The sequence below is a fragment of the Triticum aestivum genome, chromosome 4A, assembly GCF_018294505.1.
Source record: "Triticum aestivum cultivar Chinese Spring chromosome 4A, IWGSC CS RefSeq v2.1, whole genome shotgun sequence".
NCBI classification, from domain to species: Eukaryota; Viridiplantae; Streptophyta; class Magnoliopsida; order Poales; family Poaceae; genus Triticum; species Triticum aestivum.
The window spans coordinates 580,126,499-580,151,002 of record NC_057803.1 but is presented as its reverse complement, the minus strand read 5'-3'; the positions used below and the strand labels follow the sequence as shown (position 1 = coordinate 580,151,002).

The 24,504-nt window shown below is 35.5% G+C and overlaps 2 protein-coding genes across 13 annotated transcripts; one reads left to right on the top strand and one right to left on the bottom strand.

Moving 5' to 3' along the window:
- The first annotated feature begins 1,058 nt into the window (after positions 1-1,058).
- On the top strand, positions 1,059-23,847 carry LOC123087119 (uncharacterized). 9 transcript variants are annotated; one of them, XR_006441256.1, is made up of 31 exons: positions 3,407-3,514; positions 3,637-3,821; positions 4,344-5,845; positions 6,612-6,728; positions 6,844-6,903; positions 7,051-7,095; positions 7,407-8,060; positions 8,163-8,303; positions 8,409-8,543; positions 8,661-8,874; positions 8,996-9,091; positions 10,335-10,608; positions 10,716-10,780; positions 11,094-11,192; positions 11,321-11,640; positions 11,752-11,922; positions 12,026-12,145; positions 12,417-12,548; positions 12,663-12,766; positions 12,898-13,087; positions 13,194-14,115; positions 14,208-14,257; positions 14,656-14,727; positions 16,891-16,977; positions 17,200-18,746; positions 18,810-20,370; positions 21,123-21,179; positions 21,256-21,418; positions 21,628-21,687; positions 23,061-23,157; positions 23,243-23,847. XR_006441256.1 is itself a non-coding variant. In XM_044509023.1 (24 exons), the coding sequence occupies exons 3-9, from the start codon at positions 2,750-2,752 to the stop codon at positions 7,971-7,973; spliced, it is 1,395 nt and encodes a 464-aa protein (XP_044364958.1). In that variant the 5' UTR covers positions 1,060-1,119; positions 1,262-1,312; position 2,749; the 3' UTR covers positions 7,974-8,060; positions 8,163-8,303; positions 8,409-8,543; positions 8,661-8,874; positions 8,996-9,091; positions 9,191-9,234; positions 10,335-10,608; positions 10,716-10,780; positions 11,094-11,192; positions 11,321-11,640; positions 11,752-11,922; positions 12,026-12,145; positions 12,417-12,548; positions 12,663-12,766; positions 12,898-13,087; positions 13,194-13,498. The 9 variants fall into 9 exon arrangements, 7 of the variants coding, with proteins under 7 accessions (XP_044364954.1, XP_044364958.1, XP_044364955.1 ...); XR_006441255.1 differs by having other exon boundaries at positions 9,191-10,608; XM_044509023.1 differs by lacking the exons at positions 4,344-5,845; positions 14,208-14,257; positions 14,656-14,727; ... (6 more) ...; positions 23,061-23,157; positions 23,243-23,847 and adding exons at positions 1,060-1,119; positions 1,262-1,312; positions 2,749-2,863; positions 9,191-9,234 and having other exon boundaries at positions 3,208-3,514; positions 13,194-13,498.
- Positions 17,984-23,403, bottom strand: LOC123087121 (sodium/potassium/calcium exchanger 1). 4 transcript variants are annotated; one of them, XM_044509026.1, is made up of 6 exons: positions 23,126-23,403; positions 22,849-22,920; positions 22,155-22,226; positions 21,641-21,832; positions 18,465-21,548; positions 17,984-18,206 (listed from the first exon to the last, which is right to left on the bottom strand). In XM_044509026.1, exons 4-5 carry the CDS (start codon positions 21,737-21,739, stop codon positions 20,649-20,651), a joined length of 999 nt encoding a protein of 332 aa, XP_044364961.1. In that variant the 5' UTR covers positions 21,740-21,832; positions 22,155-22,226; positions 22,849-22,920; positions 23,126-23,403; the 3' UTR covers positions 17,984-18,206; positions 18,465-20,648. The 4 variants fall into 4 exon arrangements, with proteins under 4 accessions (XP_044364961.1, XP_044364964.1, XP_044364963.1 ...); XM_044509029.1 differs by having other exon boundaries at positions 18,465-21,542; positions 22,155-22,920; XM_044509028.1 differs by lacking the exon at positions 17,984-18,206 and adding an exon at positions 18,346-18,375 and having other exon boundaries at positions 22,155-22,920.
- Positions 23,848-24,504: the final 657 nt, after the last annotated feature.

Here is a 24,504-nt window from a genome sequence, read left to right as displayed (position 1 = left end):
TGTACGCCTAAGCTTTTCTTTGAACACACTATAGTAACTTTTCGGACCATGAAGATCAACACACAAAGTTCAGGGTACAAGTTTCAGTCAACCCACAAGGGACCAACCGAAAAAACGCACAAATGACTTAACATTACATTGCTTGTGTTACCACTAGTACTCTAGATGGCGTAAACTTAGGCAAACCTGAGAAAGACTTGTCAGGACTTATGACCGTTTCTGTTCGAGAAGTTTGACTTGTGACCGAAGGTTTTCGGCTACTGGGGTCTGGACCGGATCAACGCTCCAAATGGTACAACACCTCTCTTGTTACCAGCAACAGCCATCAGGCGCACCGGAATAGTCCTACCTGCCACTTGTACGTAAAGCGCGGGTGTTGATTTGGTGATTCCAGCGCCGGACGACCGCGTACACTTGTGATATTGTGCGAGCGAGGCTTCAGATGCATGACTCGTGCGTTGCCATGAGAAGTTGAAGAAAAGAAAAATGTTCTACACGCGTGCTACACCGTTTTCTTCATGCTCATGCACCGAAGCTTCGTAGTAGTACGGATCAATCAATCAGTCGATGTCCAGGTGTTAACTACCGTTGGTCCATTTTTTCAACCGTGAAAACGATATGCATGAAAAGGGGTGCTAGTTATCACTAGAATGCAATGGCATCTGAGGCCTGAGGGAGTTGTCACACCACGCTCACCATGTAATGTCAATCCTACAGACTGAGCCAGACCGAATTAGCTACTTTTCAGTCAGCTGATTTTTTGATTTTGGTTCAGTCGATTTTCTGGCTGTTGTTTTGTGCTTTGAGATTCGTAATTGAGTTTTTTCCTTTGCTGCGTTTGGTGCTGTTCAAAATCGACTGAAACTGCTTCTGGGTCAGTCGATTCGTGTGATTGGGCTCGTTTCTGCGCTGCGGGTGCCCGTTATGAGTTGTGCGCGCCCGTTAACAGGCCTTGGAGCCCAGCGCGCAGCCCGCTTGAGCAATCCCGAGCGTCGGCGGCTTGTCTTCTTATCCCTTCGTGTCTCTGTATCTGTCAGTCACTCTCCCCCCCCCCCCCCCCCCCCGACTGCTCCGCTTCAGTCTCTGTTCTGTCTTTCCCCCTTCCTGACCAGAGCTAGGGTTAGTGGTGTTCTTGCTCGATCTGCTCCATCTGTGGATTGTTTCTCATCTGATTTTCGTTTTATTGCTTCATTTACTCCTTTCCTCCTCTGTATCTGATTGCTTGGGTGTTTTGTTGTTGTTCTGTACTGTGTGTTTGCAGGTGAGGGCTTCGTTGCTGACGGATTGCGGTGCTGTATCTAGTCCTTTCGAGGTATTTGTGCTTCTTGGTTCTTGTTTTTGTGTTGTTTTCGTGTCTTATTTAGGGTTTGTTTTTGCTCATATCTCTGATTCAAATCCTGTTTGTTTATCTGTTTTTTAGTGGTCAGATCTTGGTTTTCCAGGTTTTTGTTGTTGTTTTAGTAGTAGTTCATAGGTTTGTTCTCGGTTTAATTAGATGCGTTTGTTAGGTTTTGTTCCAATCTCGGGTTTGGTTTAGGGTTTTTATCTTTTTATTTCGTTATTACTATTTTAAGTTATGAATGGGAGGAACAGAGCATGGAATGTGAGTAGGTTTTGAGGGTTCTGATGTACACGATGTGAGTAGATCTATATTTGATATTATGCGTGTCTTGTATGTGTCGAAAGATGCAATCTTTTTTTCTATATTTGTTATTATGATGCAGATTATAGGTCATATACATAGAGATTTAATCTATAAGTTTCTTTTTGAGGGCTTATGATTTGAAAGCACGTTCCTTTTTCTGCACAAGTTTACAGGCCTAGTAACAGACCAATATGAGGATGCATGTTGACTAGATATGTACGGGGCGTGTGATGTTGTATAGTTTGTTGTTGCGCAAGTTACTTAGAATCTATTTGGAGCTTCTTTGTGTCCAATCTATAGTTTTTATAGGTTTTTGATGTGTGAGTTCCTTAGAATACTTTGTAGTTATGCATGACTAAGTGCTTTTAGTTGTTTTATTCTTAAAAGTTGAGCTTAAAGAACTAATCAAGATTTCCCTACTTTATGTGATTATTAGTTTTCTGATTGTTCAGTTTTTTATACTGTTCTAATTGTTTCTTGTGTCAAAGCATATCTAGATCTTTGAATCATGCAATTGTGCAAGGTTTTAGCACTCTACATAACTGAAGTGCACGGTTAGATGTCTTAAGATGCAAATGTAGTTTCTATAAGATTTATAGGTTACTTAGTGCTTTTAGTTGTTCTGTTTTTCAGTTTCTCGTTCTTTTCTGGTGTGCAAGTTTAGTTGTCTGATGTAAATTTTAGCTTTTTTGAAGCTGCAAAATTTGATGTTCTATATTTACTTGCAGTTTAAATTGTATTGTTCATGTCAATCTTTTATAGTCCAGGTGACTGTTATTGTTGATTTTTGTGCTTACAAAATGTTCAGGATCGTAATGTCAATACTTGTATATGAATCTTTTTTGCTGTTGCATAATCAGTGCAATTTTTAGTATCATGAAAGTGCAACTTTTTTTAATTTTAGTATTTCAATTTTATGATTTACCCTTTTAGATTATAGGTTTACACTTGGTAGCACTGAGGTTGATTTTAAATCTTTTGCTGCTGTGGAATGTAGAATATTATTTTATATTTTGTATTTATTTTTCACATTGATTGAGAATAACATCTTTTCTTAGAAGTTATTAATGTAGAATAATTATTTTCCTTTTTCCTTTTTTCAGTATGGTTTGTCCAGTTTGTCGTTGCCCTGGTGCCGCATGCCTTCCATTTGTGCCAACCGATGAAGTACTGGAAGTTTTTTATGTTGTTCTTGATGAGTATTGCTTTAGGAGGACGGTGAGTCGATCCAACAAATTCACCTTAGTTTTCTTTAAAATATGATAATAGCAATGTTATTATGAGTAGTTGATGTTTGTAAAGTGTATACATTTTTTACTATTATATGTATTGCTGTTGTTATAGTTTGTCAATTCACTTTTCATTTTCCTTCATGTATCTACTTCCAGTAACACATGCAATTTTGGTTCATCGATCTAAAAGTATCAATAATGATATTTTCACTACATTTTGTAAAACCTTTGCTGTTTTTATTTAATATGTAATTTTTTAGCATGCAATTTTCCTTTTCTTGATTTATTTTTAATTTGTTTTCTTTTGTTTCATCTTTTTGTTTTTTTCAGTATATCCCATGCAATGTGAGGGGTTTCTTAGCCGATTATATTGCAGAGCACAGGCATATTGCAACTACTTACAAGCACAAGAGAACTGAGCCTGCTATACTCATTTATGAGAGTAGGTCCTATGCTTCAGAATTTAAGCATCGAGGCAACTACTCAAAGTTTTGTGGCAGTGCTTGGTTTGAGTTCAGCAATGATTATGCCCTTCGTGCTGAAGATCGGTTGGTCTTTACCCTGGACAACTCATGCTTTGACCTAAAAGTAGAGACTTTCCGTGATGGTGAAAGGATTCTTCCTTTACCTTCTGTTGGTGAGTTTCTGTTCTTTTGTATGTGTTACTTTTATCATATTTTGTTTATTTCTACTTTTCAGTTGCATTGTTTTGATAGATGATTACTCATTTTTATATTTGTATGTGTTTGGTTTTTGTAGCTTTTGAAAACCTCAGTAATGCAAGGTATGAACTAGTTTGCTCTGCTGTGATGCCCCGTGGATTGGAGTTCAACTACCACAACAATCGCTTGCTTGTACACTCACTCTTCCGGACGTCAAGCTGTGTACGTTGCACTCCGTTCGTCCATGTAATGACTGCCACAAATACTATGAAGTTCACCATGGTAAGTTTTGCACTTTACTCCTTCATTTTTTACTTTTATCTTGTTTTTATTTCTGTTTTTATAATCTTTTTGCTGTTGCATAATCATTGCAAGTTTGAGTTTCATGAATGTGCAACTTTTAAATTTTCAGTAGTTGAATTTTAGGAATTAGCTTTTCAGATTCTATGGTTACTATTTTTGATATCATAATACATGCATGCTTTTTAGGTTGTTTGTGTTTTTATATTCTAGTCTTACCTTTGATAGCACTGAGACTAATTTGTATGTTCTGCTATTGTGAAATGTAGTATATTCTTTTAGTTTTGAGTTAGGTATTTTTATTTTAGTATTTCAATTTTAGTAATTAGCCTTTTAGATTCTAGTTTTTACCCCTGATAAAATTGAGATTTAAGGGTTATATTTTCTTCATTTTCAGTACATGTCAATCTGTATAGTTTAGGTCAGTATTGTGTTTATTTTGTAGAACATTTTACAATCATCTTAATTATTGATTTATATAATTTTTCATTTTTATTTCAATAGAAAATCCCAAAGTTTGTTGTGTCTAGCTTGAGGAGGTTTGTTGACATACCAACTAGTGCTGGAATCTCTCTGGAAGCTTACCTGGGAGATACGCATGTTATCATGCCATCATCTTTCAAGCTGTGCAAGCAAGATGGGAGGATGGTGATTGAGAAGACCAGTTTCAGCGAGTTCATCTCAGTCACTGAATATGAGAAAGACAATGTTGTGCTCATCACTTTTGACGAGTCAACTTATGATCGTTCAGTCTCAATTGTGTTCCAGCGCCTTCTGTAGGTGGAAGCAATGGCCATGCAGTTTAGTTTGGGAAAGTAGTCGCCATAGAGCGTCCTTTTATATTCGTAGGATGGAACTTATGGTGGCTTATGTGTTGGCATTTTTTTGCCTTTTGGGTTGAAAGCAGTTAAGACATTAAGTTTCGTGTAGTTAAGTTGAAGACTGAAAAGTTTCGATTGTTAGTATGTAGTTAAGTCGAGGACTGAAGGAAAGATTGGTTATCGTTTATGCTGTTTCTAATTTGTCTTTTAATTAAGTTGTTATCAGTCTTTTTCCATTTGTGTTTATGTTATAATGCTTGTGTATCTTTTGCTGTAATGTTTTATATTTGAGATTTTTGAATTTTTCTATATCTTTGTAGTTGTGTTGTGAGTTTGAATTTTCATTTTCCAGCCTGGGTGATCAACAATTTCTTTGATTGATCTTTTCATTTCATAGATCATATCAATTGTTGATTCAAAGTCACCCGATAAAATTATTTTTTTTCCTTTTTTATTTATGAAATGAATTTTTTCCTATGCTGAAACTTCTTTAATATGATTGATTTTTCCCTTGTGAATCATAGTGAAACTTCTTTTTGGTGTCTTATTGATTTTATTAACAAGTCTCGCTTAATTTTTTTTTCAACATTTTTTTGTAAGTTTATTAATTATTTTTAAAAAATTTAATGTGTGTTGAGCATTTTAGCATCCGAGTTTTGGTTTTAAAAGTGTTTTAATTTTTTTCCCAAAATGAATCTATTTTCGTTCATAACTTCATAACTTTTCAATTTTTTTCTGTAATTTAATTATGTGCATCTTTTATAAGCAATACTGCATTTTATTTATGGATTTTGTGATAATAATTAGTGCTGTGAGATTCCTGTATTTTTTCTATGTTAATATCGATAGCCAAAGAGTCCCGTTGAATCAGTTTTGAAAGCAGGCCGTTCGTTCACTGCTTTGAGATTCGTGTTAAGTTTCTTGTTTTCTTAGTGTGCACGTTTGGCCCATTTCGCGACTGTTTTTAGCTTCATGACTGGCGTCTTGCACGACTGGTGACGTCAGCGCTATTTCAAAATCACCAGCACGTCCCCTTTCTGCGGGGGTGCTCGTCTCCTCGGCCGCGTTCTCCTCTCCTCTCCTTCGTCTCCGGCGATGCTACCACCGTTCCTGCGTCGTTGCTCCGGGAAATTGGTGCTCTGCTCGCAACATCCGAGAGCGCGCCTCCTTCTGCATCTATCTCAGGTTCGTTTCCCCCGCCTGCCTTTCACCTTTTGCCTTTAATTTCATGATCCCTCCCCCTCCCCCCAAAAAAACCCTAGGGATTGCATGATTGAGTTCGAGATCTGTTAGATTCATATGTATTAGGGTGGTTTGGCCAGGTGATTTTTCAAATCGCACTGCTGATTAGATGAGTTACACTTTCTGAATTTCATTTTTGACCATAGGGATTGCATGATTGAGTTAGAGATCTGTTAGATTCAGATGTATTAGGGTGGTTTGGCAAGGTGATTTTTCAAATCGCACTGCTGATTAGATGAGTTATAGTTTCTGAATTTCATTTTTGTCTCAGCTTGTGTCCTGAGCGCAACCCCTTTTGAAATCCCATGCGTGATTTTTGTAGTTACATCTGAGTGTGTAGTTTGATTTTCGCCTGAGTGCAGGTCCCTTTATATTGTGATATAGCTTGAAATTTTGTTCTGCTGGTCTTTGCCCTATGATTAATGAACTTAGAGCTGGTCATTTTCCTATCAGTCAGTTGCAATGTTTACATTTCTATTATGTAGAAATTCTGATGTGTCATGTTAGAGTGCTCAACACCTTAAATTTTGGTTTGCTCAGGTTGCTTAGACCATAGTTATGCTTTCCATATGTCTTGTCAGATGCTTTATATGTGATTGTCAGATGATTTACAGTTTGCAATAAATCATTTAATGTTTTTTCTTTTGAGATGCAATGTATACTTCACCTTTGTGGTTTTGATTTCATGAATTCATTTACTCTACTGCAGAAAATGGCTAGCGACACCAATGATTTGGAAGACAGCGAAGTGATGTACCGTGACGATGATTTAGATGAAACTTTTGCTTCGCAAAGCCAGTTTGAAGGACAGACACACTCACTCAACGTATGTTTTTATTTTTTTTAATGTTTATATTTCTGACTACAAGGTTCACAGTTAGTAGTGTTTGTCGTATCTTGTGAAAGCAGTATAACCAACATTCTTTTCTACTTGTTTCCAGGTTGGTGGTGGTGACCCGCAGTTTGATGTCAAGAATTTTCTGAACAATCTGCGGAACTTGGTAATTTCCTTGATGTAACTTTGATTTTCTACATTGTGTGTATATAGATGATGTTAATTTTGAATATGTGTTCATGGTTGTTCGTAATCTTCAATGTACAGAACTTTGGTAACTTACTAATAGTTTTTCTTTTGTGATTCGTTACAGTTCTACTCATCAAATGAGAATGCCAATTATTCTAAGAATCCGTGTGTAAGTCTTTTTCATAGCAAATTTTTCTTGACAATGATTTATATGAATGTGCATAATAAGTTAATCATGTTTTCTGTCATTTTAGCTATTCATTGTGCCTTTTTTACTATTATATATATCAGTATGCAAGCTTTCCATAGTTTTGTGTGTTCTAGTATATGTTTAATTATTTATCTGATTATAATGTAATTTCAAACTGCAACAAATGTTTGACAACTTCTTTCACTAGAGATCATTTCTAGATGATCAATTGTTATAGTGTTTGATAGTTCTTGCTATGTTTTTTAGTTGCTATTTTTCATTTGTTTTAGTTTGTTGGTCAGCGTGCCCCACTTCCTCCGAAGAAGGCAACGAGCAGGTGCAATCATGGGTATTTTAGTGACCTGCTGAAGAAAATTCCACCATCAAGATTAGATGTCATTAAAAATTATGGTTGCTCTTTTATTCTTGATTTTGACTGCAATTTTGTTCCAAGAGGGTTTGCACAATGGATAGCAGGGAAAGTAAATCCACCTACTGGTGACATAGTTCTCGATAACAAAGTCATTCCAATGAGCCCCGAATCCTTTCATCTTCTGCTTGGTCTTCCATTAGGTGGCACATCAGTTTTATTTGACAGTGAGGTGACCAAAGCAGCATTCCTCAACATTATTGGTGAACCTACACTTCCTTCTATCAAGTGGTTTGGTTTGAGAGTGCTGAAGCCTGATATATCTGATATTGATTTTTTGAGGTGTTTCCTTCTAGTTGCATTTGCAACTGTTTTGTGCCCCAACTCAAATATCTATCCCAGCACAAAATATCTAGGGATTCTAATTGATCCAACTCGAGTTACCAACTATGACTTGTCAAAATTTGTTTTCGATTGGCTTATGTAATACATAAGGAAATATCAAAAATAGCCAAAGAAACCTACAAAAGAGGATGGACTAACAACACTTGGTGGCTGCATTTACGGGCTTTGTGTAAGTTTTTTTATGTTTTGTTCTTTTTTTACTAGTAGATGTTTTCCATGATTAGGAGTTTGAAATGCATTTTTTTAATGTTTTATGCTCTTTTCTATGTAGTGCTATTACTTAGATTTTCTGGATTTTGGGTTACGCCGAGTGCCTCCTGGGATTCCAAGAGTAAAGGCCTGGAAAAATTCGTTAGTCAAAGAGTTTGCAAATTTGGATTGCAAAGGTCCAAGGGAATATGGCCTACGTCCTGTATGTTTTCTATTTTCTTTTATATAATTTTCCATATCTTTGTTAAGTTTTGTTTCTAATGTTTTTGTGAGGAGTAGTGATTTTTATTTTTGTGTTCTTTAACAGGTGAAGTTGATATCTCAAACTGTCTATTCCATGGGTTGCGTTGGTTGTTGCCATTTACATGAAGATTCTTCTCATGAATCTGTTAAGTTTAGATCTGCGCTTGATAAAACTGTTGGCGGTTTACTACCTTCCTCGGTACATATCTTACTTCTCCTCACAATTTTTGAATTTTTTTTCTTATTTTATCTGCTTTTTTGTTTTTTGCAAATGAATTCAATGTTTTCATGTTGTTTTGTTCATTTTTATGTTCAGGTGAAAGACCAATTATCTTTGATAGCTAGGCGTTTTTGTGATACTGTTGATGAAAAGTCTATCGAAGGAGCTCAGAATATGCTGCTAGATTCTCTGAATTGCATTGTTCTAGCTAGCGGTTCAGATGATGAACCAAATCAATCTGACACGAATTCAAGAAGAAATACAAGCAATAGTATGGCAAGTAGTGATAAATCAGTGCTTAGGAGTCATGGTAATGCACCACTTACTCATTACTTGAATTTTTAATCTTTCTTTGGGTTCATTTAATGAAAATGCATGTTTTTATTCTTTTTGTCATGCTGATTTGATGTTTGTGCATTTTTTATATTTAGGATGCAATGATCATTCTTCCAATATCAATGTATCTCCACCTGTTCAACATTCTCCAAATGTTACCAATGCAAATGTGGATTTGCATGATACTGCAGGTTTGCATTTGTTTTGTGTAGAATTTATTATCTTTATTTCAAGCAAAGCTACCAGCATATTCACGTTTATAATTTTCCTATATTTTCGTATGTCAACAGGTACACATTCAGGGAGTAAAAGGAAAAGTGCATCTCCAGTTAATGTAGTAGACAGTTCCTTTGTTAATACAAGACCTCATAAACTACAAAGGCCTGACAAAGTTCTAGTTGCGAGTTGTAAATAGAATTGTACTTTCAGTTATTTATGGCATTTGAGGAATGCAAGTTTAGTGTAGATGTTTTATGTAATTCTTAAATTCTCCAGTTAGTGAGGTGTTCTGCCCCTGCTTGTAGTTTGACAACTAGTAGTACAACGAGTCGAAGTTTATACTTATGCATACTAACTTCTTCTGCATCTTTTTATTTTCAACTGTGTGCATTTTAGCTTTTGCTGTTTACATATGGTATGCTGAGCCATATATTCCTTCTTTTATGTCCGTTCTTAATGTCAATGCCATGAGTAGACTCTAACTTCAGTAGAGTATTGCTCTTGTTTAATGTTTGCAAGTTTACTATGATTCATGTGCTTTTTGAGTAATTTTGATCATGAATGTTCATTCAGAGTATCGTTAATAATATTATAAAAGTAACAGTTAATAATATTATACCTGAAACTAGTGTATAAATTTCTACATTTGTTTAAGCTTAGTATTTGATTGAGTATTTGATTGTTATGTAGAGCAGTTTGCATTTTTCAAACTATTATTTGTTTTATTGGTTTAATGAATTTTTGCGATCTGTTGAAGTGTCCGCAAGTCTAGTATGATGAGTATACAAGTTATATTTTTGTGAAATTTCTAGTTTTTGTGGCTTTACTTCTTGTTTTCCTCCATGAACTTCATTAGTATACCTCCAGTAATACCAAAATATGTATATAAATAAAACTAATATCACTATTGCTGTTGTAAAATGTCTGCAACTTTAGTATGATGATAGTGGAATTTTAGTATTCCAAGCATGCAAGTTTATTATGGTATTTTCAAGCATACAAATTTTATGTATTAGTTTTTGTTTTGTGTACTTGTAATTGTGAATTTACTTAGCTTTTTTTGTAATGAAGTGAAATGCCTTTTTAGCATTCAGGTTTAGTTTTGGATTCTATATATCAAACTTTATTAGTTTCATTTTTTATGCAAGGTGCTTTTTCTGGGTCATAATCTTTTTGTAATTTTCTGCCTGTGACAAGTTATTTTTTCTGCATTAGGAGGAAGGAAGAAAGCTTGATTTCAGTCAAGTTGAGAAGCAACTCGAGTCTGTTCCTGAACTAATGAAGAAACTAATTCGACCAAAGTCTACCACAATCACCGAATCGATTGACAAGGAAAAAAGCATGAGTTTCAAGCATTTCGCGAATACAGATCCTCCAGTTTGAACTAATCCAAAAGTTCGTTATACGCAGACCACACTGAACAAGGTCATGAGTGTTACGAAGAAATAATTTTTCCCTGAGAAGCTAAGGTTGAAATCTACAATGAATGGTATTGTTTTTGTTGTTTGTGTTCCTGTTTTGTCCCCACAGTTCAATTTTTCTGAATTTTATGAAACTGTTGTGTGTGATTTGTTAGCTGATGAATTTTTTTGGTAGGTGAAAAATCATTGAACAATCAAATCATGGCACCAAGCCAAGGTCATTTTCAACTGCGTGATGAGGTGTTTTTCTATTTACATTCTTTTTGTATTAAATGTAATTTTTTCATTTTTTTTGCATGTGTTTATGTTTCCAATTTGATAAAGACTTTGCATTCATGTGATAAAACAGGGTTCCCAATATCAAACTCCTATTCACATAGAAACAATCCCTTTTACTCCTCATTGTATGACAAATAGTTCATTCAATCAAGTAGTTCATTCATATTTGTATTCACATACAAATAACTTCAGCTTATTACAATTTTGCAAATCATTTATTTCTTTTCATTAGTTAGTTTAATTTTTTTGTTTTAATAATTATGTTTTTCTGTAGAAGTCTGATGGCACTCCAAGGCCATGGGCAAATGCAAATTCTCCAAATCGCACTGATTTTCTAGGTGAAACTTCACAGCCTGGTGGTCCTGTCACTAAGGTTTGTTATTTTTCATTCTCACTTTTATTTTTAATTTTTCAAGAACTTTTTGCACGTTTGTTCAATTTTACATACATATTGTGTGCAATTATCTCTTGATATTTTTCCTCTTTTTTCTTTTATGCCAGATTGATTTAGATTCTCGTGGACTGTCTAGCCCTGGGAAGTCCCCTGATGTTGAGATATTATATGAAGTCAAGAAAGACGACAGATTGAACAACTTCATAGCTACTTCTGATGTGATTTATAATGACAAAATCAACAGTCATTCTGCTAGTAAATCTGGAAGAGAGCTCAGTAGGTATGGACCAAAGAGGATTCTTAACCCTAGCAAATATAATGCTTCTCCTTATGTCAACCAGAAATCATCGAGATACCCTGTTACAACAAGAATGATTCAATTACATGATGCTATTGTCACTTTGTCTCTTGATGAAGATTACAAATAGTAAGTGTTGATTCATTTAGTGCATGTTCTCTTGATGTGTGTTTGTTTTGTTTTTTTTTGTTTTTTGTGTCCGTGTAGTTTAATTATTTTTGTTATCTTTCTGTTTTGCAGCAAAACATGCATAGACTATGGCAAAGTTACAGTGACATACTTTTCCGTTGGTACTTCTTTTGCAACTAATGGCCTTGTTGACACGTATACTATAAATGCTTGGTGTCACAAATTGTCTCTAGATAATAGGCCAAAGGAGTCTAAAGTTCACCATTTTTTCACCTTATCTCTGTGAGTGCAATTTCATTTCTGACATTACTTCTTTTTTACTATTTTGTTGGCGTTAGTTTTTTTGAGGTTAGTGAAAATGTTGAAATTGTTTTGTCCACAACAGGAACATCTACTATTGATGGACTCATATGAAACTCAGGAATTGTATGAACAGAAGTCCAGTATGGTTCAGAGATGTTTTCAGCTAGCTAACGGTGCAAGGCTAATCCATACTTGCGATGAGGTAAATATAGTAAAATGTATCCATTTTTAATTTTACTGCTTTTTTTGTTTTTGTGATGCTTTGTTAGTTAAGCAACTTTCATGATGATGATGAAAATAGGTTTTCTTTTGTGATTTTTTTATTAAATTTGTGTAATAGTACTTCTTGTTGTGCAACTTCACCATCACTATTGTAATGTGTTATAGAGTACTGGACAATTTAATTCATTTGCACATTTGTTGTATAATGCTTGTTTGTTCATCTTGATGATTCTTCTGTATTTTTTGTGTAGGTTCACTTGCCAACTTTGCATAGAAAGCATTGGTTCGATTTTGTTGTCTTGTTTAAACATGAAATGTTTGTAATTCTAGACTCAGCATTTGATGGAGAGAGTGATTTTCACCAGCATGTGTTCAATATTCTGGTAAATTATAGATTTTTCCCTCAATTTTTTCTGCAATTTGATATTGTTTTTTTACACACTAAATTTTTGCGTTAATTGTGTGACTTTCTCTGGTTTTCTGTCTACTTCTTTCAGATACCAAATTTCAAAAGGGTTTGGGACATGTATGGGAGCTCAAGAAATCTTAACTGGAGAAATTGGACCATGCACTTTATTGATGTACCTAAACAAAGCAATGAGTAAGTTATTTTTCCTTTTTTTCCATACAAATTTTACTTTGCTGTTATATTTTTTTTTCATGCTGCTCATACCAAATTTATGCATATTCACATATGTCTATTCTATTCCTATTGGTTTTTATATTTTGTAGGCTTGATTGTGGCATATATACAACACTCTTTCTGAAGCATTGGAAGCCCAGGATATTGATGCATGATATAGTGAAGGATGAAGATATCGCAAACATCCGAATAAGAATGGCGAATGAAATGATGTTCACTGACCATAATATCAAAAATGACCATAAAAAGTTGGTTCTTGAGTTCTAGTCATGCTGTTGAGTAAGTCGCTCGTGTTTCTTTATTATGACTGTGTTGTTCAATCACAAATCACTTTCTGTGCATTTTTCTTCATTATTTAAACGTTTATTGCATTTTTTTTCTGCAGAACTGAGGTTGGTAATGGAGAAGAAGCAGCTGTGGTGGAGTTTGCTTTTAGGTAGCAACAGAAATGGTGCTGGAAGATACATAGGCTTTTTTTGCTTGTAGCTTCGGACATGTATTAAAGAAGATAAATTCTTAGGAATATTTTGAAATGTAATGTGCGATGTACAAGTGAATTTTTCTGTTGACACTTACTGTAATGTGCAATGCTTTTGATATGTTTGCATGTCAACCGTGGGTGTTTTGTATGTTGTAAGATGTTTGGATGTAAATTTGAATTTTGAATATTGTAAAATGAGTTCTTTTTCATGGCGTAATAATTTCCATCCTATCTATTCTTTTTCCAAATTTTAATGGATCATGTTATGTTGTTTGGTTTTCATATTGAACAAGCAACAGTAACTATGTTCTGATCCTACATACACATTCTTTTCTCTTGTTTCAAATTTTTCTTTTTTTGTTTTATTCTTCATTTATTTTTTGCTTCTTTCCCCAGTTATTCCCTTTTTGAACAAACAACTTTTTTTCATTTACCTTTAGTTCTTTTTTTCTTTGCGTCAAGAAATTGTTGCCATGTGTGTTTCATACTAGTTGACACGTTGACACTTCACACCTCAACACCTCATTAGTTCTAGATTTTGTTTTGTTTCCAGACTGATCTTTTTCTTTCCCTTTTTTTTTCTGAAATGCCATTTGTGTTGCATGCAACATAACCACCTCAACTGCCCATTAAGGCCACTACTACCACGTTCACCAAATAACCGACTAGCAACCCCACCCTCTACCGCACTACCCCCATTACCACTATCCCTCTACCGGACTACCCCCATTACCCCTATATAAATGCCATCTGTATGCTCTTGTGTTTTGCCTCTCTTCGAAATCACTTCCCTTCCTCTCAGGATACATTCTTTTGCGCTTTGAAGGTAGGGCTTTGTATATACTTTGTTGCGTGTGTTCTTATAGCTGATCTTACTTCTTGCATCTTCTTACCTATATTGTTCTTCAATTTCTTCAGAGTTGTAGGTTCAAGGTACTGAAGTGGGTTGAAGCTTGAAAGAGAAAAAGGTATGCTCACAGTATTCTTTACAAAAACAACTTTCTACAGAAGTTTTAGTTCCATAGGAATGCATCTTTTTGTTGTTTGACGGTGAAATGTTCAATTTTTGTGTTCTGTTTTCTAGCTTTTAAGTTGCAACTAAATTTCTACAAATTGTTTCCTTTAACCTCTTTCTGATCATTTTGTCAATTTCGTTGTTAAAAGATAAAACCACAAATATCCAACTCTTTTCATTTTTTTAAAGCAAACCATACGACTTTGTAGCGTGTGTAACTTGAGTTTTATGAAGTTCAAATTAGCATGCAAGCTTGACTTTTGTAATGCATGCAAGTTGTGTTTTTAATCAATTTTTGTTTTGTCAGAGTTGGTTTATTGTTCTCTTAGATATTTTATTATTCATTTTTAGATGGGTCAAGAGGATGCTTCCAAAAAAGATAGGGGTGCTTGTAAGAAGGTTGCTGATGCCAGTAAGGAAAAGGTCGTATTATATCTTGCACATCAAGAGCTTCTGCAATTTTAGTTTTGTGAATATGCAATTTTAGGTGCTTGTATATATTTTCTTTAAATTCTCTGCATTTGATGGTGGATTTTTTGTTCTATCTTGTTGTTTAACAATTTTTTTGATCTACAATCATGATAAGGTGCTTTCCAGTAAAGAATGTTTTGTTGATTTTTGTTCCTGAATAAGTAGTGCAACTTTTGTTATTCTAATTTGCATATTTAAGAAACAAGTTGAGGTTAAAAAAATGTTTGTATTATGTCTTGCTTCTATTTCAGCTACTGCTACTTTAGTAGTGCAACTTTAGATTCATTTTTTACGTGTTATGTAAATTTGTTGATTTTTGCTCCTGAATTAGTAGCGCAAGTTTAGTTATTCCTGTGTGCAAATTTTGAGATCCCAACCGCAAGTTTTAGTGTCCTGTCCATGCAAATTTAGCTTCTCTCACTTTTTAAATACCTTTTTAAGATTTGCGAATATACATATGCAATTTTTAGGTTTTTCCTTCTTTATAGATTTTCCATTATTGCAATTTGTATTTTTCATTATTTTTACAATGTTTGTTTTTATGTTTGCTCTTCAACCTACATTTTTCAAAACTAAAATTTTAGTCTTGTGAAAATGCAAAATGTAGTATGGTTCTTTTTTTTTTGTGTTAGCTGTGAACTGCATGTGCAAGATCAGTTTCTTGAGTATGCAAATTTGCTTGTATATATTTTCTTTAAATTCTCTGCATTTGATGGTGGATTTTTTGTTCTATCTTGTTGTTTAACAATTTTTTTGATCTACAATCATGATAAGGTGCTTTCCAGTAAAGAATGTTTTTGTTGATTTTTGCTCCTGAATTAGTAGCGCAAGTTTAGTTATTCCTGTGTGCAAATTTTGAGATCCCAACCGCAAGTTTTAGTGTCCTGTCCATGCAAATTTAGCTTCTCTCACTTTTTAAATACCTTTTTAAGATTTGCGAATATACATATGCAAATTTTAGGTTTTTCCTTCTTTATAGATTTTCCAATATTGCAATTTGTATTTTTTCATTATTTTTATAATGTTTGTTTTTATGTTTGCTCTTCAACCTACATTTTTCAAAACTAAAATTTTAGTCTTGTGAAAATGCAAAATGTAGTTGTGAACTGCATGTGCAAGATCAGTTTCTTGAGTATGCAAATTTGCTTGTATATATTTTCTTTAAATTCTCTGCATTTGATGGTGGATTTTTTGTTCTATCTTGTTGTTTCACAATTTTTTTGATCTACAATCATGATAAGGTGCTTTTCCAGTAAAGAATGTTTTGTTGATTTTTGTTCCTGAATAAGTAGTGCAACTTTAGTTATTCTAATTTGCATATTTAAGAAACAAGTTGAGGTTAAAAAATTGTTTGTATTATGTCTTGCTTCTATTTCAGCTACTGCTACTTTAGTAGTGCAACTTTAGATTCATTTTTTTACGTGTTATGTAAATTTGTTGATTTTTGCTCCTAAATTAGTAGCGCAAGTTTAGTTATTCCTGTGTGCAAATTTTGAGATCCCAACCGCAAGTTTTAGTGTCCTGTCCATGCAAATTTTAGCTTCTCTCACTTTTTAAATACCTTTTTAAGATTTGCGAATATACATATGCAAATTTTAGGTTTTTCCTTCTTTATAGATTTTCCAATATTGCAATTTGTATTTTTTTCATTTCTTTTTCAATGTTTGTTTTTATGTTTGCTCTTCAACCTACATTTTTTCAAAACTAAAATTTTAGTCTTGTGAAAATGCAAAATGTAGTATGGTTCTTTTTTTGTGTTAGTTGTGAACTGCATGTGCAAGATCAGTTTCTTGAGTATGCAAATTTAGATCACAAAAATGATTTTTTTTGTTTTTGTTCTAGGTTGGTGTTTTGCAAGTTTTGAATAATGCAATTTGTGTTTTTCAATACTGGAATCGTGCTTTATAAACTTCATTTTTGCAAGCCAATTTTTTATCTGAATATGTGTTTGCAATTTCACTTCGGTGAAAATGAAAAAATCTAGTATGGTTCTTACTGTATTTTTGCTATTGAAGTGCATTTGCAAGTTTAGTTTTGTGAGTATGCAAGTTTTAGATCCTATGTGAAATTTTTTGTGTTTGATTGTTCTAACCTAGTGTAACTGCTTGTTTTTAGGTCACGGTGCCAGGTGGATCACATGTCTCCAAGCGCAATTTTGAAGCTAAGGATTCTTCGAGTTCCAAAAAGATGGTTCCCACAAAGGTATTTTTTATACATTTTAATGCATTTTTCAAGGTCATGATAATGCAACTTTTAATGTATACTAAGTTTGTAGCATGGTTTTTTCATAGTAGTGCGTTTTATTATGAACGTGTTGCTCTGCATCATTTTTTTACTTTTCACTATTCTTTTCTGTGTACACTATACTGCTGCGTTTTACTTTTTCAAATACCTTATTTTTTGAATGCATTTTCAATTTTAAAGGATTTCAGTCGCAACACAATGAAGATTTCAGCTGTCACAAGAGCTCAGCTGAATATTCCTTTTGGAGACACTGACAGAGTAGTGTACTGCATAGTAACTAGAAACACTCATTCTGCTGCTTTCTGCGTTGGACATGCACTTTTTGACATGTTGGGTCATAGGAATTTTACTATTGCCGACCACTACATTAAGGATACAGTGCTAGTTGCTTTCAAGGATTATTTCGACGTGCTGATTGCAGCTGGAAATGACATTCGGTGTGGTCCTGAAGCTCTGATGACTATTCGTCGAGTTTCTAGGATTGAGCAGTGCATTCCTGATTGGGATAGCTACTTCCAAAGGAACATCATCATTGCACCTGAAGCAACCCAAGATGAAGATGTAGATAATGAAGAGGATGAAGTTGTTTTTCCCAAGGGTGATTATGATTCCTTTGGTGGTGGTTTCTCTGGTGGATCAGGAGGGGATGGTGATGCTGGAGGTGGTGTTGGCGCAAGCGTTGCTGCTGCATGAATGCTCATTAAAGTGGAATGAATGGTGGATGCATCTAGTGTTACTTTTAGTTGATGAATCGTGCATCCTGTCTGCAATTTTAGTTTAATATAGTTAATTTAGGTTGCTTTTGTGTTTCATCTTTGTGGTTTGGTTTCATTTAGTCATCCTTCTATATAGGTGTATCATCAAATTTCAAGGATTTCCTTTGTGATATCACTAATGTACTGTTTATATTATTAATTACTAGTTATGTTTCCTGTACTATATTTTGATTTCATATACCATTTTATACTCATTATAATTCTTCATTTTTCTGTCATCCTCAGTCAAGTAAAATACATGTCCATCATTTCATACAAAAATTATGCAAAGTTTTGTGCAATTTTAACAAAAACTCCTATTGTTGATCTTCTTTTCACCCATATCCTTTTTTTTTGCTTTAGCATTGCTGTTCTTCAGACAGTGACCATCCCTTCTTCTTCCACGTTGCATGAATAATGATTACTCCTTGCCTTTTTTTCATAAACAAAAAAAGAGAATGCAATCAGTACAAATGAATATATATTTTTCTTACCAGGATAAGTTTGTGAAATGAAATTTCTTGCAGATATTTTTTCTAACATTTTCCCTCTCTTTTTTCGTGCTCTCCTCTTTTAGTTTGCTTTGCATGCTTTCTTTTGGCTGAACATAGAAATGTACAGATTCAAAATAAAAACTAAATTGTATCTGTAAATTGCAGTAACAATTTGAAACAATGATCGTTCTTTTACCTGTCTTTGTAGGTTTTTGTGGTGACTCTTGTTCTATTTGCTTGCAACCTGTAATATTGTGTCCTTGCTTCTGGCACCCCGAACATGTCACCTTAGGCTTTGATATGATTTCATCTACTATACTTTTCCGCCTCCATGTTTTCTTGATTCTTCCTTTTGGTTTGATGTATACTGGATCGTTTAGTTTTTTCTCCCCCTTGCTATCTGAAGTCAATATTTCTCCTGTGATAGCTGTTAAATCTGAAGCAGAACATTTTGGTCGCTCCATTTCTGGCATGCAAGGTATGTCTAAAATTAACTTCTCCAGATTCCCTATCTGCTCGTTTAACATTTTCCTCCTTGCAGGATTTTTTGATGCCTCAGAAGCTAGTTGAACTAGCCTTCTTGAAAATAAGAAGAATGCCATTTGCTCGTCCAAATCCTCAAGGTTTGCATTTTCTTCATTACCTTGAAATACTCTCTTTTCCTTAGGTCTCCATCTATCAATGAAAAACTTTTGTGGCAACTCATCTACGTTCAATGCTTGAATGACTTTGAGTGCATGACAACACAGAATGCCATCCTTCTCAAATTTCCCACACACATATGAAATAGTTTCTGACTCTGTGTCAACAATCACTGTGAATGTTCTCGGGTTATAGTCAAGGAGTGCTTGAGTTGGTGATTTGTACACCTCATATTGTTTGTTCTTTTCCACTTCCATCATGTGAAATTTTGTTGAATTCATCAACTATTGCTGAAATTTGTAGAATATGCCTCTGTTATATAGTTCTGCAGCTTGTTTTTCCAATGCCCAGTCACTCCACATAGTTGGAGATGTTCTCCTTGTTACTGAATCATTTTCTTTTCTTTTTTCTTCAATACTTTGTGATATCCTGTCAAACTCTGTCATGAAAGCAATCACACTGTGACTTGACCCTACATTTGCTTTGAATACAACATTTGTTCCTTCACTTCTTGCTGTTGATTGGATGAATGGGAAAAAGTCATTCTTGAAGAACGCAGGTACAAATCTCTTTCTGTTTTTCCACATAATTCCGAAGTACTCGATATGTTGAACTTTGTACTCCTCTGTCATTTGTGGCCAGAGCTGCTCAAACTCCTCAACTGTTTGTGAGTTTAGGATTATGTCATGAAATTGAGCGTTCAAATGCTGATTCCTTGCAAATGTTCTTCTTGCTTTGTTTTGCGCTTTTTTTAGAATGTGAAACAAACAGTTCCTGTGCGTGCAATTAGGGAAACACTTAGGCACTGCCTTTTTCATTGCTACATCTTGATCTGTTATACAGATTTTGGAGCTTTCCCTCCCATGCACTTCAGAAAAGTTTTGTATAACCACTCAAAAGTTTCCTTCTTCTCATCTTGTATGAAACCACATGCAAAGAGGCAGTTGTCTCCATGTCCATTTACACCCACAAATGGAGCAAACTTCAGATTGTACTTGTTTGTTTTGTAAGTTGTGTCAAAACTTAGGAAATCACCATATTGCTGATAGTTCCTTATACCTGTACCATCTGCCCAAAATATATGCATGACATTCTTAGCTGGATCTGTTTTGAATGAGTAGTAAAACAGAGGATCTTCTGATTTTTTCTGTTCAAAGAATGAGACAACTTGCATCATGTCATTCAAGCCATTATCTATTCTCATTTTCGTGCCCATGTTGCTAATCTGTTTTGCTGTGTATGGCAACGAAGAAAGCCCTCTTCCTCGAAAGAATGCCATTATTGCCATTATTTTTCTTGTTGGTATGTTCACTCGTTTGCAAGTTCTGGTTAATTCCTTTTCTTGATCAGTGATGAATTTGTGTGACCTGAGGAACCTGACTTCGCCTGGAGGATGCAGATCATGGTTGTGCTCAATGATAAGCCTTGTCACCATCCACTGTGATATATCAAATTTCCAGGTAACAACCATCTGAGCTTGACACCCTGTTTTAATGGTATAGTTCCTTCTTCTGTTAGTAGTATTTTCTAGTTCAGTGGGTGCATTCTTCTCAGTCTTATATTTTCTCCTTTTTCCTCCTGCTGCTGTTGGTTTTGTCCTTATCCTAGGTTTACCAGATCTATTGCACTTCATAGTAAGCCTTGTCACTTTGTTGTTGTGTGCATCTTTCTTCTGGCAATGATAGTTCGCAGCTTTCTGAATTGAAAACCCAGCAATAGCTGAATATTCATTATAGAATCAGTGTGCATGAGCATCACTTTCAAATGTCATTCCAAGACTTGGCATGTGCCTTTTTTCATCTTCTTGGCTCAATTTTATTGCCTTTTCTATGCTGTCATTCTCAAGGAAGTATTCTATATCTTCCTGAGATAATTTTTCTTCAACTTTGTTCTGCTCCTTATTAGTACCTGCCATTTTTTCCACACCTGATGCACCAGTACTCTCATCCTGATCCTGTTCATCTGACTGTTCAAAACCACCACTGCCATCCACTTCATAAATTTCTGTTTCTTGTTCCTGATCTTCTTTCTGTTCCTTTTCAAACTCTGAATCATCGCTTCCACTAGTGCCATCTGTAGCAGTGGTTTCTGCATAATCAGGGCCTTGCAAAGCTGCTTCAGAGCTCGTTGCTCTCACTTGTTGATCAGTTGTTATCATTTGTACCTCAAACACTGAATCGTGATGATTCCATCTTTGTTCCAACTGTTGCAGTTCTGAATGATGTTGTTCCTCAAGCAACTGATTAGATGATAACATAATTTGTTCCAGGTATTGTTCCTCTACATCAGTTTCATTTTGATCACTATTGCACTCTACGTAATCTTCATTTGCATCATTGTTGCAGTTAAATTCATGCTCACCATCAGATTCAGTCTCACTGCGAGTTGCTTCACCTTCATTATTACCATCATAATCATCTTCATGCTCACCATCAGATTCACTCTCACTGACATTTGCTTCTTCATTGTTGTTACCATCATCGTCATCTTCATGCTCTTGGTCTAAAGGTAAAGAATATTGTAACCAATCATTAAGTTGCTGCCCATTGTTGCCTGCACTTGGTCCTGCTGCTTGATGCTGAAACTTAAGTTGTTGCCCATTGTTGCCTGCACTTGGTCCTGCTGCTTGATGCTGAAACTTAAGTTTTTTTGTGTCAGATTCTATTTACTAATGTATGTAAGTTAATTTCTAACATTTTAGAAACTTTTGGTTGCAGTAGTTCAACATACCTCAGAGCTTATGCCAGCAGTCAAGAATGATGTGAAACTTGTTATAGGTATTGCCATGTTATCACTTTGTAGATGACTCATTACTGTCATTTGTTGCATTAGCTATGTGTAAGACTGTCATGCTCTTGGTGGTTCTAGCATGATATTGCTTGTATGCATTTTTTGCTTTCCTAGGATGAACAAATCTGATTCCTGCAAGAAACAAAAGAATGTTGTCTATGCATAAATGTTATTTCTTGAAACTTAACCTAAAATATCTTTTATCAAATGGTAGTGATGTTTTTTGTATGAAATTTGCTTTTCTTCTAGTTTTGTGTATTTTCAGTCTCAAACATATCAAATAAAATAGTGTCTGTTGCTCCTGGTGATTCTAGTCTTTGTGAACTTTTTCAATGAAATGCTTTTGGATTTATATGCTTTGGGGTAGTGTCAAAATGCATCCTGTCACTAACTATCAATTTGTTATTTCGTTCTCTCATCAAACAGACAATTATAGGAAAATACACAAACTAACCTCAGAAATCTCATTGAACGTTTGTATATGTGGCTGCATGTGTGTGTTGCCCTGATTCAAAATTTTGAGCACCTGCAATTTTGGCATGCAAATTGTTTAACAACATTCTTAAATAAAAGTGTTATTAAGTTCGGATGTCTTTTACCTTGTTGTCATGACTTCTATCTGCAATCTGTAAATATTGTTGCTGTTGAGAATGATGTGCAATTTTAGATTCGTGAAAATGCAAATTAACTCAATGTTTGAGCAATGACGAAATCATTTGTATTTTCTTTTTATAAAGCATGAGCAGTTTGAACTGTGATGATGTTTTTTAAAATGCAACTGCAAATTTAGTTATGTTAGTATGCAAATATAGATCCTGTGCGAAATTTTTGCATGCCTGCAATTTTTGTATGCAAATTGTTTTGACAGCATCCATTAATAGATGTCTTATAAAATTTATGTATTCTTGCTGCTGAAATTGCAATATATAGATGTGCAATTTTTAGGTTCTTGAAGTGTGATGATGCTTTATGAAATGCAACTGCAAATTCAGTTCTGTTAGTATGCAAATATAGATGTGCAATTTTTAGGTTCTTGAACTGTGATGATGCAGTACTAAAACTTTTTGTTCTACTGCAATTTTTTGTATGCAAATTGCTTTGACAACATCCATTAATAGCAGTCTTATAAAAATTTTGTGCCTTTTTACCTTGTTGTCATGACTTGTATCTCCAATATACATGTATTCTTGCCGCTGAGAATGATGTGCAATTTTAGGTACCTGAAATTGCAAATTAACTGAATGTGTCAGTACTGCTGTAAATCATCTCCACTTTTTTAGCTTCATGATGCATCTTGTTTTTGTTTCTTGTTACTTCTGATCATCTGTGTCTTCTTATGGTTTGTCTATTTTTTTTGCAGAACAATGCAAAAAATTCAACAAAATGAAATGAAAACTTGCATACGAAATGGAGTATATCACATACCTTTGCCTGACCACAAGGACTTTTATCACCAGGTTTCTTCCTTTTTGGTTTTGTTCTTCCTGCTGACAGATCTGAGATCTGGGTCTCAATTTGGGGATCATCCATTTTTGCTTCCAGATCTGACAAAGAAACCCTGGGGATTGGAGGAGAAGTATGCTTAGAGGAACAATTGTCTGGGAAACTTCATCAGAAGTCTCAGAAGAAAGCAGAATATCTGAGGTATGGTTCCCCTCCCATGGCGGCTGTGTGGGAGTCGGGAGGAGGAAGACCTAGTGACGTGTTACTTATTTAGCTTACCGGGTCCAGGCCCGTTTTCTTTTTCTGGGCTAAATACAGAAAACAGGCAGAGAAAGGATCTTTAGCTTACCGGGTCAGGCCCGGGACAGAAACAGAAAGGCCTCAGCTTGTTGTTTTCGGTTGGGCTAAACTGAAACAGAAACAGAAAGAAAATCTGACTGACCTCTTTCTTCTGTCAGTCGATTTTGTTCTGCTTTGCCGGTTTGATCACATTTGTACCAATCGACTGACCTCTTTGTTGTGTCAGTCGATTGATCTATAGCCATTCCCGAGCCAGACTAGGTGTAGTTCTCGCTAGCTTTTGCGAAAGATTTTTTTTCTTTTGTAGGAAAGCTTTTGCCATACTTTGAACCCTACTAGTAATAACAATACTAAAGCTATGAACGTTTGAAATGAGAATACGATTTGCAACTACTTTTCTTTCCTGAAATATATGGCACGACATTTTGGTTGTTGTTAGCCGCGGAAACGGCCATGGATGTAAAGCCATGAACACAAGACAAAGATGCATGCCCGGGAGGAAAAACACACGCCTTCGCCGTAGCAACCGGGGTCCCGTCGGCGTCGGTCCCAATCTATCTAGGCGAAACGTTCTTCGCTCAGGCATAACAGCACGGACCAAGACAGTGCTGTGGTCCGTACGAACGGAAGCACAGCAGCAGCAAATGATGTGCAAAATCCTTGACGGACTCTACCCACCTGGAACATCTGGCTATCCCCTGGAACCGGTTCACGTCTCCACCCGCCGTCGTTTTCCCCGCAAACGCCCCCAAAACCACGAAGTCACGGTTGGTTGCCCATCAACAGAGAAGAAGAAGAAGAACGCACCACGCACGCCACTTCCTGAGGATGATCGTACGTGCGGATGGACCCTTCTCCGGTCGCACGGCCGATCGGTCCGTGTCGTTGGTCCTTCTGGCCCAGTGCGGCCCGGCCGAACGAGCGGAAACGGTCTCAGCTCGCTCGTGAGCACACGCGTCGACTCAGTCGACCGGGAAAGGAGGGCGTCTGAATGCACGTCGGCCTCGCCGCCCTCGACAACGCCTTGGCCACAAAGCAAACCATCCCCGCAAGCAACCGCC

Excerpts from the sequence above, each read along its gene's own strand:
- LOC123087119 (XM_044509019.1), top strand. The coding sequence starts at position 2,750 with ATGGTTTGTCCAGTTTGTCGTTGCCCTGGTGCCGCATGCCTTCCATTT. Across the intron at positions 2,864-3,207 it reads AGTATTGCTTTAGGAGGACG|TATATCCCATGCAATGTGAG; the intron begins GTGAGTCGATCC and ends TGTTTTTTTCAG. Across the intron at positions 3,822-6,611 it reads ATACTATGAAGTTCACCATG|AAAATGGCTAGCGACACCAA; the intron begins GTAAGTTTTGCA and ends ACTCTACTGCAG.
- LOC123087121 (XM_044509026.1), bottom strand. The coding sequence starts at position 21,739 with ATGCAACAAATGACAGTAATGAGTCATCTACAAAGTGATAACATGGCA. Across the intron at positions 21,549-21,640 it reads CTGCTGGCATAAGCTCTGAG|TTTCAGCATCAAGCAGCAGG; the intron begins GTATGTTGAACT and ends AAAAAACTTAAG.